Source organism: Cotesia typhae, unplaced genomic scaffold, assembly GCF_013202065.1.
Source record: "Cotesia typhae breed Kobodo isofemale line unplaced genomic scaffold, CoteBio_Ctyphae contig_27, whole genome shotgun sequence".
In the NCBI taxonomy this organism is placed as follows: Eukaryota; Metazoa; Arthropoda; class Insecta; order Hymenoptera; family Braconidae; genus Cotesia; species Cotesia typhae.
In genome coordinates this window covers 464,315-477,994 of record NW_027423733.1, presented here as the reverse complement: position 1 = coordinate 477,994, position 13,680 = coordinate 464,315, and the positions used below count along the sequence as shown (strand labels likewise).

General features: G+C 34.3%; 2 protein-coding genes across 9 annotated transcripts in view; one reads left to right on the top strand and one right to left on the bottom strand.

The window, feature by feature from the left end:
• Positions 1-13,680, top strand: part of Lili (LMBR1-like protein lilipod) — a 184,796-nt gene that overhangs the window by 24,473 nt on the left and 146,643 nt on the right. The gene's annotated exons all lie outside the window — the stretch shown is intronic.
• LOC141525663 (uncharacterized) lies at positions 644-10,993 on the bottom strand. Its single transcript, XM_074240224.1, has 9 exons — positions 10,990-10,993; positions 10,707-10,802; positions 4,638-5,571; positions 4,183-4,575; positions 3,813-4,114; positions 1,466-3,760; positions 1,099-1,203; positions 872-961; positions 644-774 (listed from the first exon to the last, which is right to left on the bottom strand). The coding sequence occupies exons 1-9, from the start codon at positions 10,991-10,993 to the stop codon at positions 644-646; spliced, it is 4,350 nt and encodes a 1,449-aa protein (XP_074096325.1).

Below are 13,680 nucleotides of genomic sequence, written 5' to 3'. Positions count from 1 at the left end.
GATCAATGAACCTTTAACAAATGCCTAACAACTATGATTTCAATGCCTGCTAGACGCATGGTTAAGACAGTCATCCATCTAAATACGAACTGTTCTAAAAGTTATATGGATTGAGTGATCAGCCGAACCATACGATAGCTGCATGGAAATCACCGCTGCATATATATTAACTCTACTTATACATATATAATAATTAACACGAATATTTTTTTAATTATAGAGTAGGAAGTTAGAAAATATATAAATATTTCATATAAATTATTTTTTTTTTCAAAATATATGTAATAGAATAAGCAATAAAACTTATTTGATATATAATTTCCACTAAATACTTCATGTAAACACTATAATTTTACCATGACTTAATATCATGATATTACACAAAGATTAAAAAAAAATTTAATTAAATAAAAAAATATATAAGGTAAAAGCCCTAGTATCGGCTCATGCAACAGTACTACTCCATGCATTTGTATATCAATATTCACAAATATAGATATATAAATGCATAGAGTGGTTCAGTATTGGTATATAAGCTGATACTGGGGCTCTTACCTTATTTAAGGATAAAATATATTTTTTTTTTGGGCTAAAAATATTATATTATTTTTCTAACTTCCTTCTCTATTTTTTAAAATGTTTTTTATTCTATTAATCTTCTCCTTTTTTCCCTTGTGTTTCCTTTCATTTGGTCATCCACTTCTATTTCTGTTCCGTCTGATGTTACTTCTTTCTCCTTTGTTTCACCTGATATCGTTGATGATTCTTCTACATCTTGATGTTAATGTTAAATAAAAAATAAAATTACGTTATCAAATAAAATCTGACTTATAATTTATATATAAATATCGCCATCAATTGAAAAAATTACTTTTTAATTTCCATTCCATCTGTTTCTTCGCTTGTTGAACCAAACGTAACCTACGTTTTTCTTCTTTTTCCTCAAAGTAAATCCGTATTTCTTGAAAGTATAATAAGGTATTATAAATTCCATCAATCAACGATTTCTACATAAATACAAAATTTTTTGATTGAATTTATAATAAAATCTTATTTAATATATATTGACCTTTCTAATCTTTGCAAATAAAGATTCACTTGTGTCGTTCTTCTCTTCACAAAAACCAATCGCTTCATGGAATCTTCCGTCACTCAAAGTAATTCGGATTATTGTCGTACATCCAATCGAATGCTTCTTTGATTCTATTAATGTCAAATTATTAATAAAAATTAAATTTATTACCAATATATTTTAAAAATCATTAATTACCTAAAGTTTGAGATTTTATTTCATGAAACCAGTTATTAAAACCAAGCACATAATCAGCACACAAACATAAACTTTCAATACTTTCTTTTTCTGACATCTTTCTTTCAATTTTTAGACAATTATTAACTGACGTTTAGTTATTCAATGACGTTTAGTTATTCAATTGTTTCGGTTAAATAAAGAAAAAGTAAATACTTAAAACTTCTTTATATACAACGTTCTTAGTTTTTCCCAACGGCTGAAGAATGACCAAATTTTCAGGTGAACTTACTCGCGAACATGCCACATATAGTTGACCATGAGAAAAACAGTCATTTCTTAAATCAATTCCAACCATCTTCAAACTCTGTCCTTGTGCCTTGTTAATAGTCATGGCATAACAAACTTTGACAGGAAATTGAAGACGTTTGAATTCGAAGTGGTAATCTGATGGAATTAAAGGAATTCTAGGAATGAATACAGTTTCTCCTTCATATTTTCCTGTGAAAATCATGGCTTCAATCACATTTTTATGTAAAACCTTGACTTGAAGCCTCGTTCCATTACATAATTTTGGTGGATTTAAATTGCGAAGCAACATTATTGAAGTGTCAATTTTCAGTTGAAGAACATGAGGAGGTATTCCGGGTGGATTAAGAGTGTGTAAAAACTCCACAGGGTAGTGGACAGCTTCTTCATTATCTATTACTGTGTCTACTGATTCATATCTTACTGGCTGAGTTGGCAGTTTATCAAGCAAAAAGTTGTTAATGCGATCGGCTTTCTCATTTGTTGGTGTTAGAATGACTCTCTCTTTTAACCATGAGCGATAATTGTCACCAGGTTTCTCAACATTCGGATATATTTTGTTTGTCAAACTGATCAAATCAGGGACAGTTTCACAATCAATACAGGACACGTTTATTCTTCCATCTTCTTCCGGAATCTTACCATCACCTATATTAATGAGTTGTTTTGAAAACTCCTCCGCTTTTAAGTTTGGTTGAAGATGAACCCGCATATTGATAGTCAAAGATATAACTTTAACTGAAGGCCATAAAATTGATGATTTGATACAGGCTTTAACTTCATCTGCACGTGTTCCTCGTGGCACAACAGGCAAAGTCTGTCGAAAGTCACCAGCCAAGAGAACAATTACTCCACCCATAATTAGGTTGCAATCTCTAATGTCTTGGAGCGTTCTGTTTAAAGCTTCAATACCTTTTTTGTGAGCCATCGTACACTCGTCCCAGATAATAATTTTTGCTTTGCGCAGCACATGAGCCATATCACTCTGTTTGGAGATGTTACAAAGTGGAGACTCAGAATAATCTAAATTGAGAGGTAATTTAAACGCTGAATGAGCTGTTTTACCTCCGTCTATCAAAGTTGCAGCAATTCCTGAAGAAGCAACGGCTACTGCAATATTATTGAAACTTCTAATTCTTGCGAGCAACAAATTTATTAAAAACGTTTTTCCAGTACCACCAGGGACATCAAGAAAGTATAATTGCTGAGAACCAGATTCAATTGCATTTAAAATTTCATCGTAGACTTTTTTTTGTTCTAGATTTAACTTAGAAACATTTTCCGCTACAACTCTAGTTAAATAAATGGTGTCATAGGACAATTCACGAAGATATTGATGATTAGTGATAATAAATTCTTCATCTCGTGAAGGAGAGTGAAGACCAAAGTGAAGAAGTGTTTTTCCCGACATTGATATAACAATATCTTCAAGTGACATGAGACATTTATTGTAAATAACGTCGAGCACCAGCTCAACATTTCCACCGTCTCGTTCTACCTCTCTTTTCATATCTTCAGAAAAATGGTCTCGATACTTCTCCCATAATTTTGGTGGATCTCCAACATGACAAAAAACTAACATAATGGCAAACAGCTCACGGATTTTATAAGGAGAATCAGAAACGCAAGCTTCTTTCAGAGTGCGATACCAGTTAGCATCATCTTCAAGGAGACCAAGTGCTTTACATGCTGCTTGAAATGTTGGATGAATTACTCCAGCAACAGTTTTCAAAGCAGAAAATGATGTAGGACCTCGAATTTCATGTAAAAGAAGACGCAGGTGATGACATTCAGTATTTCCGGGATGCACGGTATAAACTCGTCCTAAAACTTTATCTTTCTTAACTCCGAAAAAACCTGGAACATCCTTACCTTGTTTCCTTCTTTTAAAGCGGTTATTCTTCCATACGTAATAAGCTGGAACTTCAACATATAAAAGCGTTTTTGCAAAGTGATCTATTTGGCAAAGTTCGAAGTATGCCATCAGTGTTGTTTTTGTGGGAATTACTATTTTATCAACAACATTTTCCTCTGTAAAATAAATTCTTTGACCGTTTTCAAGATGTACAGTAAGATACATCACGGAAGGAAATCTGTGATGAATAGGAAAACGAAATATTCTCCAGACTGCTTCAGAGCTACTGATATAACGTCCCGTCTGGTATTTTGTCACCTCATCAAAATCCTCAACGGTAAACGATGCTTGGTCAGATCCTTTATTTAAATAATTACAGATGTATTTTATGGATTTTACAGAGACAAGTCTCGACGTTAATATGAGCCATAAATGTATGAGATAGAACTGGATTGTACGGTACTATCCATCGATTGTCAATTTCAACTCCGTTGAGATTGAACTTTCTTCTCCCGTCTGATGGAGATCGTCTACGATACTTGGGATATCCATTTTCTCCAGTTTGAATTTCTTTTAAAAATTCCTTTGGGTATTTTTTTGTACACTTGCCATTTTTCATACGGGGTGAATTTGAAGTGAAAGATCCACATGGACCGTGAACCATGTTGTCTTGATAATCTGATACAGGTCTGGATTTAGATCTGGATCAGGTAACTCAGCACAGATAATTTGATCAATAGACTCCGGTCTTATTTTCTGTTCTAACCACAATAGAATATGAACATGAGGAAGTCCACGTTTTTGCCATTCTATGGTGTACATGTGACACCTTGTATCACCAAAGATGCGACCTACTGTAAGAAGTTTCATCATATGTTTTACTTTCACATTGAAAACCCTTGTTACGATATCATGTCTGTCATGAGACTGTTGACCTTCACTCAAAAGCTGTGTTATTTCTGGCCACTTAGGATTACAGGTAAATGTGATAAATAAATCTGGCCGTCCATAATGACGAACATATGTCATTGCATCCTGGGTTCGCTCATGCATATATCGGGGTCCATCAGTGAAAGAAGAAGGTAATACAACCATTTTTCCCATCGTTGATAATTGTGCATCATTTTTTGACAATGCATCTTTCAAATTAACGTATTCCTCACTTATAGTGTTTTTTGGTTATTGCGAATCCAGTTAAGTCTTTCAGTCTAAATTTTTGCGTACATATCCACTAAAAATTGATTTAAAAGATTACGGAACCGCAATAAATAACACACTTCTCCCTCACGCTCCATAATCCTATAGCTGTAAAATTCTGAAGCAGATACTGTCTTATTGAGAGGTAATTTAGTTGTCTTGTCACGTTTACATATACTAATGCAATATCCATCTTCTCCATAACAAAACATTAAAGGATATTGTAAAGCATCATATGAGCGATGTGTTTTACTGATTCGAGTCAACTTGTTATCCCTACTATAAAGATAAATATCTCTTTTAATGAAATTTTGGCCGACAATAAGAACTGCAACTTCTTTTGCCTGAGGAGCATTAAACCGGCCCTTATGCTCTCCAGTCGGTTTTCTATCAGCATTAATTATTACTTTAAAGTCTTTTTGATCTTTAGGAATTGAATCTATTGCAGCCTTAAAATCTTGAAGATATTTATTATGCTCATGTAGCATCGGCTGCAGTTGATGAACTAATTCTGGATAAACGACAGGATAAATTCTACAACGGATATTTTTTTCACGATGTTCATCTCCAACGAAATATATTTGAAGAAAAGAAGGCTTCTGGTTAGATTCAAACATCAAGCTGCCTATTCTGTGATAGATCTGTCCTTGAACCTTGAAAGTCGGCATAAAATTTCCTTCTCTTACCTGTTTAGCTCCAAAAGATGTCATCTGAAAACATCCGTTATATTTACGGGCATTATTCAAAAAATGTTGTGACAGCTGATCCTGATGAGTCAGTAAAGTATGTAAAGGTTCAGGATACGGGCCAAGCTTAGAAAGTTGAACTTCACCACTACTGCAACACATTCCTTTAGTCTCATCCTTCCATTTCAGAGCATGACACCATAAGCAAGGTAATCGTGGACCAAGATTTACACATTTATCATGAGAATAATTTAATTTACTGTCATAATTAAAACCTGACAAATGTTTAGAAGTCCAGGGATATAATTTAGTTTTCAAACTTTGTTCATGATATCTGGCAGTAGCTTCTCGGTCAACGTTTGCATTTTTTTTTCTATAAGCTCTCTTAATTTTATTTTTAACTTCACGATTAGCTCGACTGTACTTTTCAACAGCTTTTTTTGATATTTCAGGACATCTTTTATAATATTTTCTAACGGCATTTCTATGACTTTCTCTATGTATTTTGGAATATTCCGAATTAGCTTTTCTCTGTTGTTTAACTCTGATTGCATTAGTAAACCTTTTCCTTCGTTTTTTCCCTCTTTTAGTTTGTATTAATTTTTCAAATTTCGAAGAAGATTCATCACTACTTGATAAAGCTGTATTAAAATTTAATTGATGGCAAAGCAAATTTGGTACTTCTTCAAACTCTGATTGAAGAGAGTTTAATGGTTCCGTAATAATACTATTAACGGGTTCAGATAATGGAACTAAAGCGTCATAATGACCATTATTGTAGTTTCCAGTAAACCTGAGTCTTTTAATTCCATCTTACTTCGCCAAATATTGCGATTAAACAGTCTTCTTGATATACTTGAAACTGATATGGAAACAATTCTGGCGCCACTTTAACTTCACAAAGAGATCCTTGTGTATAAAGTTTCGACATGTCATCGAAGTACAAGCGTTTAGTACCATAAGGCTTACCAGATGCATGCTGAGTAAAATATTTGAACCTCTGCCAGTTGTTAAATACATGATGCACGATTTTATTTCTTATGTCAGCACTTTTTAATATAGTGCCATACAATAAATATGATATTGAAGAAAAAAGACATGCACCATCGCTGAGAATATGTACAATTTTTAGAGGAATGTCAGATTCCATTTAATCGAATAATTATTATACGCTGTAAGCAAAAAAAATTTTTTTAAGCTTCAGTGAGTATTATGATAAAATTTAATTAGTTAGCAAGTTAGAAAAGGAATCAACAAAATATGAGAATTATAAAATAACTATAGAAATATTAAATTTACTTAGTTCAATTTCACTCACATAAAATATCAATAAAATCACCTGTTAGTTGAGTCGAATTTAACTAAAGCATCATAAACACTAATTAATTCTACTAAATTAAAAAAAAACTAAAACGAATAGAATAAAAAGAACATTCATAGATTAATTGATACACTCAATAAACTTCAAAGTTTTGAGGCAGTGGAAGAAGTGAAATCAATCTGATAAGTGTTTCAAAATCCTTCTTATTCTCACTGCTGTCAGGTTATATTTTTTTATTTAATAAAATAATATATAAAAACAAATGAATAAAATAATACATAAAAAAAACATAGAAATTCGATTTTTAATTAACTTCAAACTGAAGCTATATAGAGTACGCAAACCCATACATTTCAACCGAAAGTAAATGAGATTGTGCACACTTATCCGCAGCGCACACTTGCCCCACATAACTCTAATAAATACAATGATATTTATAATTATAATTGAATTATATTACTTATTAAAAATTTTTTTCATCGAATAATATAGAATTCAAAATTAAACCCTGCAACCATAAATTAGGCATTTTCTATTATTAAAATATTTATTCATTTATTTATTAATATTATTTATAACAGACAGGGGCAAAACGAAGTACATTTTAACATGTTAATCTCTGCCCGTTCTTGCAATCGTCTCCCCTATATTGTTTAGTTAACGATCGGATATTTTTTGATTAGTTTTATTAAATACAATCTTAATAATATATCTTTATACAAATGAAAACGTACTCGAGAAATGATAAAATTATTTCAGTGATTTCAAGTTGTCAATAATAAAGTACAAAATTTAATACAGTGATTTTTAGTAGATTTCATAAAAATCTAATCAGAAAAACCCAAAAAAACTGCCGTCACAGCAATGAAAAAATTCTTGTGGAACCGGATCAAATATGATTTTTGTGTATTTCAATTTACTGAATCTAAATCTGAACGTGAGTTAGCCCAGTGCCCCGTAAACATTTTTAAATCAAAAAAATCTTAAAAAACCAAAAAAAAAAGCGAAAAAATTGCACTTACAAATTTGAAAAAAAAATTTGAAACATCAGTAAATACTTTTCTTGTATTTTTTTACGCATGAAATACAAGGGACAGCAAAAACCGAAAGAAAAATTCAGTGTGTAGATCGTTTAATAATAAAAGAGTTCGATACCAACGACGAACAGTTTGAAATTCGAGAAAATCGTTCTCTTTATTCTAGTTATACGTTATTTTGTATATATATTAAAATTGATTATATTTTCAGATTCTTAACTTGTATTTTGTGGGCAAAAAAATACAAGAAAAGTATTTAATCATGTTTTATAAATTTTTTCTTATATTTATAGCTGCAATTTTTCCGATTTTTTTGGTATTTTGAAATTTCTCTGAATTCTACAACGTTAACGGAGTAAGAAAACTTCAGATTCAGATTCAGTGGAATAAAATACATGAAAATCATACTAAGTCGTCTTTTTTTTTCTCGATGAAAATTGTACTTGGACATAGTCATTTTTATTAACGACTACTTAATGTGATAGGAAATTTACAATTCATGATAGAAAACTGATAATTTAACAATTGAGGTAGTTCCAGCATGAAACCACTTTTTGCCAGATTCGGCTGAATTTCTTTTTACGGGTTCGTTTGGTTAGTCTGGTTATTATTACCTTACTTTTTTTAAGAACTTTGTATGCATTAGATGATTAAGTAATGAAAAAAAAAATCAGGAGAGAAGATCACAGAAAATTTTTGGTGAGAGGAAAAAAAATTTGAAAAAATCCATTCAAAAAATTTTTTGTTGTTTAATATCAGTTTCAAAATGATAAATTATTCAATTTTTCAATTATTTGTATTTTAAAATATGAATAATTAATGATTTATAAAACAATTTGAAGTGAAATTAATTTATTTTACAATTTAACTCAAAAATTCCATGCCACCTCAACTTGGTACCTCTATATATCAAAAAGTATCATTCTTAACGATTTAGTGCTAAGGACCTTTTTTGTAGAAAATTTAATTTCCTACAAATCTGTTATTTACACTTTTTCTGTAGGTGTTGGAGTTTTGAGTGGAATACTGGTTCAGGCGAATGAGTAGTTACAAGGAACCGTTACATAGCATCTATACCTGATGGTTTATTATAACAGACTGATTAGTGATTAGTACAATTGTATTCTTATGGTATAGTGATGATGATAGGATAGTGGGGGTAGGTAGGATTACACGCATGAGCCGATGACTCCAACAGTAGATAGTGTTGTTTACGAGATAGTTACAAAAAAAAACGCGAATTTTTTGAAAAAATTTGCTTTAGTGACCCGTACTATCCCGCAAGTGTAAGTTATGACTTTGCCGCAATGAAGACTTTTATGGAGCGTTTAATTCTAAGAAATTCCTGTTTGAATTCAAACATAATTTGGATCTGTTTCTTTAAAAGGGTTGTAACAGTTTTACCTGCTCAGGTTGGCCCCTAATCAATTTTATAAATAAACTAACTAAATTAACAAACAATATAATTATCAAGGCGCCACCAGGATTTTTTTTATCACGGTTCCTGGAACCGGTCCAGAGCTGAGAAATCTTATTCTTAGGATAGAGAGAGTGGAAGAAGGTGCTGTTGAAGAATAAATATTTAATTAACAATATATCGATATTTATTAACAATAAAAATTAACAAAATAAGTACTTATCAAAATCAATTAAATTTCACTAACACACTCACACTATAATTAATTAAAACTTATAAACTACCGCCTAACTGTCGGCTGACCAGGACAACAAAACTATAGCCTAACTGTCGGCTAACAAGGACCAACGAGTCTCTCTGCGCAAAGACTGCAGTGCGACAGAGACCGTCTAGCCTAACTATCGGCTAACCAGAACTAATTAATTACTCTGCACAAAGACAACAGTGTGACAGAGATCGTCTAGCCTAACTATCGGCCAACCAGAACTGACTTAACACTATTAACACTCTCTATCATGCATGACCCACACTAATCTTCATACACATAACCCACACTTGTATGATTTTATTTTAACAAAATTGACTGTACTTAATTTTAGTTAAATATTTTAATTTAATTATTCAATCATTAGTTATTAGTGAAACGATAATTCCAAATTCACAATCAAATTCCAAAAGACTTAACGAACATTCAGTTTCAAATTCCGATTGTTAATTTTAATTCTGTATTAAAATATTAAATAGATTAAAATCCATAATTAACTTATTTTCATGGTCTTAATAATATAACAATAATTATTTAAAACACGAGGCTTAATACCTTGAATTTACTTTTGATAATTAAATTAATCACGATATAATTTTTACAATCACGTTCAAAATTATTAACACAAGTTTTATTAATTAATTCTGACTAAATTTTTCCTGTGACATTCTTGAGTCAAAATAACTGATTTCTTGGACTTAATGTCGACGCCGATAATTATCAATTTGGAATAAAATTTAATTTATCTAATTCACGGACTTAATCCCAAAATCAATTAATAATTAATAAATAAAATAGTTTTACAATAAAATATTTTCAATAATTAGTTCTTAATAAAATATCCGATAATTTTCGAATAGGTTTATAAATTATAAAAAAATCGACACAAGTCGAAGCATTCAAATTTATTTGCTAGAACATTCGCTAGCTTAGTTGTATTTGACCTTGGGTATTGGAATTTACTGCGACACAAAATGTACTGACGCGCGACCAAAATTCCACGAGTAAAAGGTTTGTCGATTATTTTTCAAGCGACAAAATTAATCAATTTTTCTTAAGTTAATTATTATAAAAAATTATAACAATAAATTTAACGAATTTTTCGGATGTTAAATAATTAATTGATAAATTTTTAGTTGCTAAATTTTTCCCCGCAAGGTCGATTGAGTGATTCTCGGGTATAAGCCCCCAAGAAAATCACTCAGTCTAAACTAGCAAATGTTTAACTATTATTTATTAATAAATTTTATATAAAATAAATTGGGAATAGGTAAAGTAGACCGAGTGCAAACCGCGGTCCACTTTCCGCCCACGGAATGAAATTTGGTACCTTAGCTTAGACTCGATGAAAATCCCGATGCCTATCTAACCTGGGGAATTCTCCTGGATAGGTATTGCTCGAGTTTTCCTGGTATCCGTTGTTTTTTTCACTGTGGGGATCCGACTCCAATTCAAATTACAAATTCCTGTAACAGTAAAACAGTTAATAATTTTGCCTTCAAGATTGAAAGGATAATCTTGATAATTTTCATCGCAGCGTTCCAAAATTGCCGTGCGAATCATTTATTACCTGTTTTCCTATGAACAGTGACCGGTGCGGCTGGTTATCAAACCTCTTCTGATTGTCACACACGCCGGCTCCCGAAAACTTACCCATTTCACCCCCCTCTTAATTACTACACGGAAGGCCCCGAAGATCGGGGCGCGCCAGTGCTGAGTCGACTAATTATCGACCTCTGGCGACTTATTTAAATACGGTAATTTATCTTGTTACAGGGTATTCAGAACCGAAAATTTTGAAAAAAAAATGTTGAATTTCGACCATTACCAAAACAGTTACGAGCAAAAACCGAAAAAAGAGCGGTTTTTTTAAAAATTCGATATTTTTCGAACTAGTCATTAAAAAAATCTCAAAATTATTGGGAGCACTCTTTTGGGGGGTACTAAAAAATACCAAAAAATTGAGAATATCTAAAATTCAAAGTTTTGAGACCGCTTGATTTGGCGTGGAATGCCCCATATAATCATATAAAATTATCTAGAATTATATCAAATTATAGATAATTGTATATGATTATATATAATTATTACAAAATGCTGCATCTGAATAAATATTATTTTGTGTAATCATGTCATCAAGATAGAGAACGTTATTTGACGATGGTCTGAGAGGGTGTCCTCTTTACTGACCCGCAATCCTGATATTGATTGGGCAATCCTTCGGGAGCCCAATGTTATGTCGATTACTTCTTGTCTTCGTGAAGTAACGAATGTTGGTCTGGATCCTCTGTTAAGAATCTCTAGATCAGTGCTGGATAGGTGCTCTAAAAGAGTTGAACCCTTATCGTTGATGTTTGAACTGCCTCATACCACATGGTGCGCGTTAGCGTCGCAGCCTATGATAAGAGGTAAGTTCTTTTCTTGGCAATGCTGAATTAGCATTTTGTCCTCTTTTGTGGGTACCTTGTCCGAGTCGTAGGGAATGTATGCTGAGGCTACAATGAACCTGGTCCTGACCCCTTGGATCTTGATCGTGGTTGACGCCACCGCAAGGTCTCTGGTGCATAATTTGTTGATTATGATTGCCTCGAGTCTTCTGTTTATGCAGATACAGGCTCTCGGACTCAACTCGGATTGACACTGGATAAGCTGTCCGTGCCTTGTGTTTATCCCTATGATCTGCCCCCTGTTCATCCAAGGTTCTTGTATCAGGAATACATCTGTTTGCAGCATTGCTTGGTCTCTGTTTAGCAATGCAGAGGCCGCTTTGCAATGCTGCAAGTTGATTTGTGCGAAGCAGGTTCGCATCTCAGTTATTTTCACTGAGCTGCTTCCTCCTGTTTTCTGCGCGTATACGGGGAGGGTTTGGTTGGGATGGGATTGGGGATTGGGATTTAGGGTTAGGGAGCAGATCTTGACAGGATCAGGCCTTTGAGCCATTATCTGTCTCGACCCGGGTAGAGTCCTCTGCCTTTTGGCTTGAGAACTCCTTAGGTGGAGGGTTGACCCTGAATTGAGGAATGGTCGTTTGCAGACCCTCCTTCATCAAAGCCACCCCCTCCTTTTGGACCTTATCAAAGTCTGTTGGTCTCCCGGGCCTGTTTCAAGGAGTTTCTCCGAAAGAGGAGCCTGGGAGGCTTGATGATGGGGCTTTCCAGTGGAGTGGAAGGAGGAGCACTCGTCGCTTCCTCAGTCCTCTCCTTGGAGAGTCCTTCGGTTACAACAGTCGTCTCCCCCTCATCGATCTCCTTTGGTCTGTCTTGAGTCCCAACTTCCTTTTGTGGTATCCTCTCTTTATGGGGGGTCCCACCTTTAGGTACTATGTCCTGGGATGTAGGAGAGGTTTTTGCTTTTGCTTGAGTGTCGTAAAAACGAACTCTACCCAGGCCGAAATGAGAAGGTCGATCTTGTCGGCTCTTCTTCACCGTCTTCATTGCCTCCGGAGGAGTGGTCCCTACACTCCTAGGCCTTTTCTGGCTTTTGGAGCAAGGTTTCTCATTCCTGCCGGGTGGTTTGTTCCCGTTCGAGGAGGTTCCAGGATTGGGTTGCTTTTCGGTTAGCTTTCGGAATTTATCCCTTTGAGCTTTCCTCCTTGCCGCCCCGCTCTTCTTCCTCCACGTCGTGGTTGTGAAGGGTTCAGGGTCCCTGTCTTTCGGCAGGTTCTCCGTCCCCGATATAGGGTTCCCGATAGGAGCATCGGTGGTACTAAGTACCGTTTGAGTCGGATCCAGGGTCTCTTTCGGTCCCGCTTCCTCCGCGTTTTTATTATTTAATTTGGTCACATTCATATTGTTCCCACGAGTAAGCAGGCAACGGGTTGGTCCACCTCGCCAGATTCCTGCCTGACGAGGTAAGGCACTTATACAGTGGGATGTGCCGGGTGTTCCACTGTCATCGTTAGCGACACATCTCCCATGTGTCATGCAGCCACTCAGCACGATGGCTCACACCTTTGGCTTGGGGAGTTGGTCCACGGCAGGGCCTTGGTTCGCCTGGGCTAGGTTTTACTCCAGTCGGCTCCCTTATAGTTCCTACAAATCGGGTTCCGAGCCGGGCCGCTTGTAGTCCCTCTTTAGTCAAAGGTCACTCGTTATTCCGTTCTTCCACCGGTCTCCCGCTATCCGCCACCCGCGGACGCACCTGATCGGTTCTCAATCACATCACCCGCACTCGTCTATAGAGTTAGGCAATTCCGGGATTAGTATTAATTAAGTCATATAATTGAATTATAATTATTATGACGAGTTATCGATACGCGTGGCATCATATACCAAATAATAATTTTGAAATTGTTTTGAGCGTTGACAATTATTTGAATAACAATATTAAAATTATTGCATCTGA

Coding starts and splice junctions, on each gene's coding strand:
- LOC141525663 (XM_074240224.1), bottom strand. Junction 4,115..4,182: donor CCTCATGTTCATATTCTATT/GTGGTTAGAACA, acceptor TACCTGATCCAG/ATCTAAATCCAGACCTGTAT. Junction 1,204..1,465: donor TGTATATAAAGAAGTTTTAA/GTATTTACTTTT, acceptor TGACATTAATAG/AATCAAAGAAGCATTCGATT.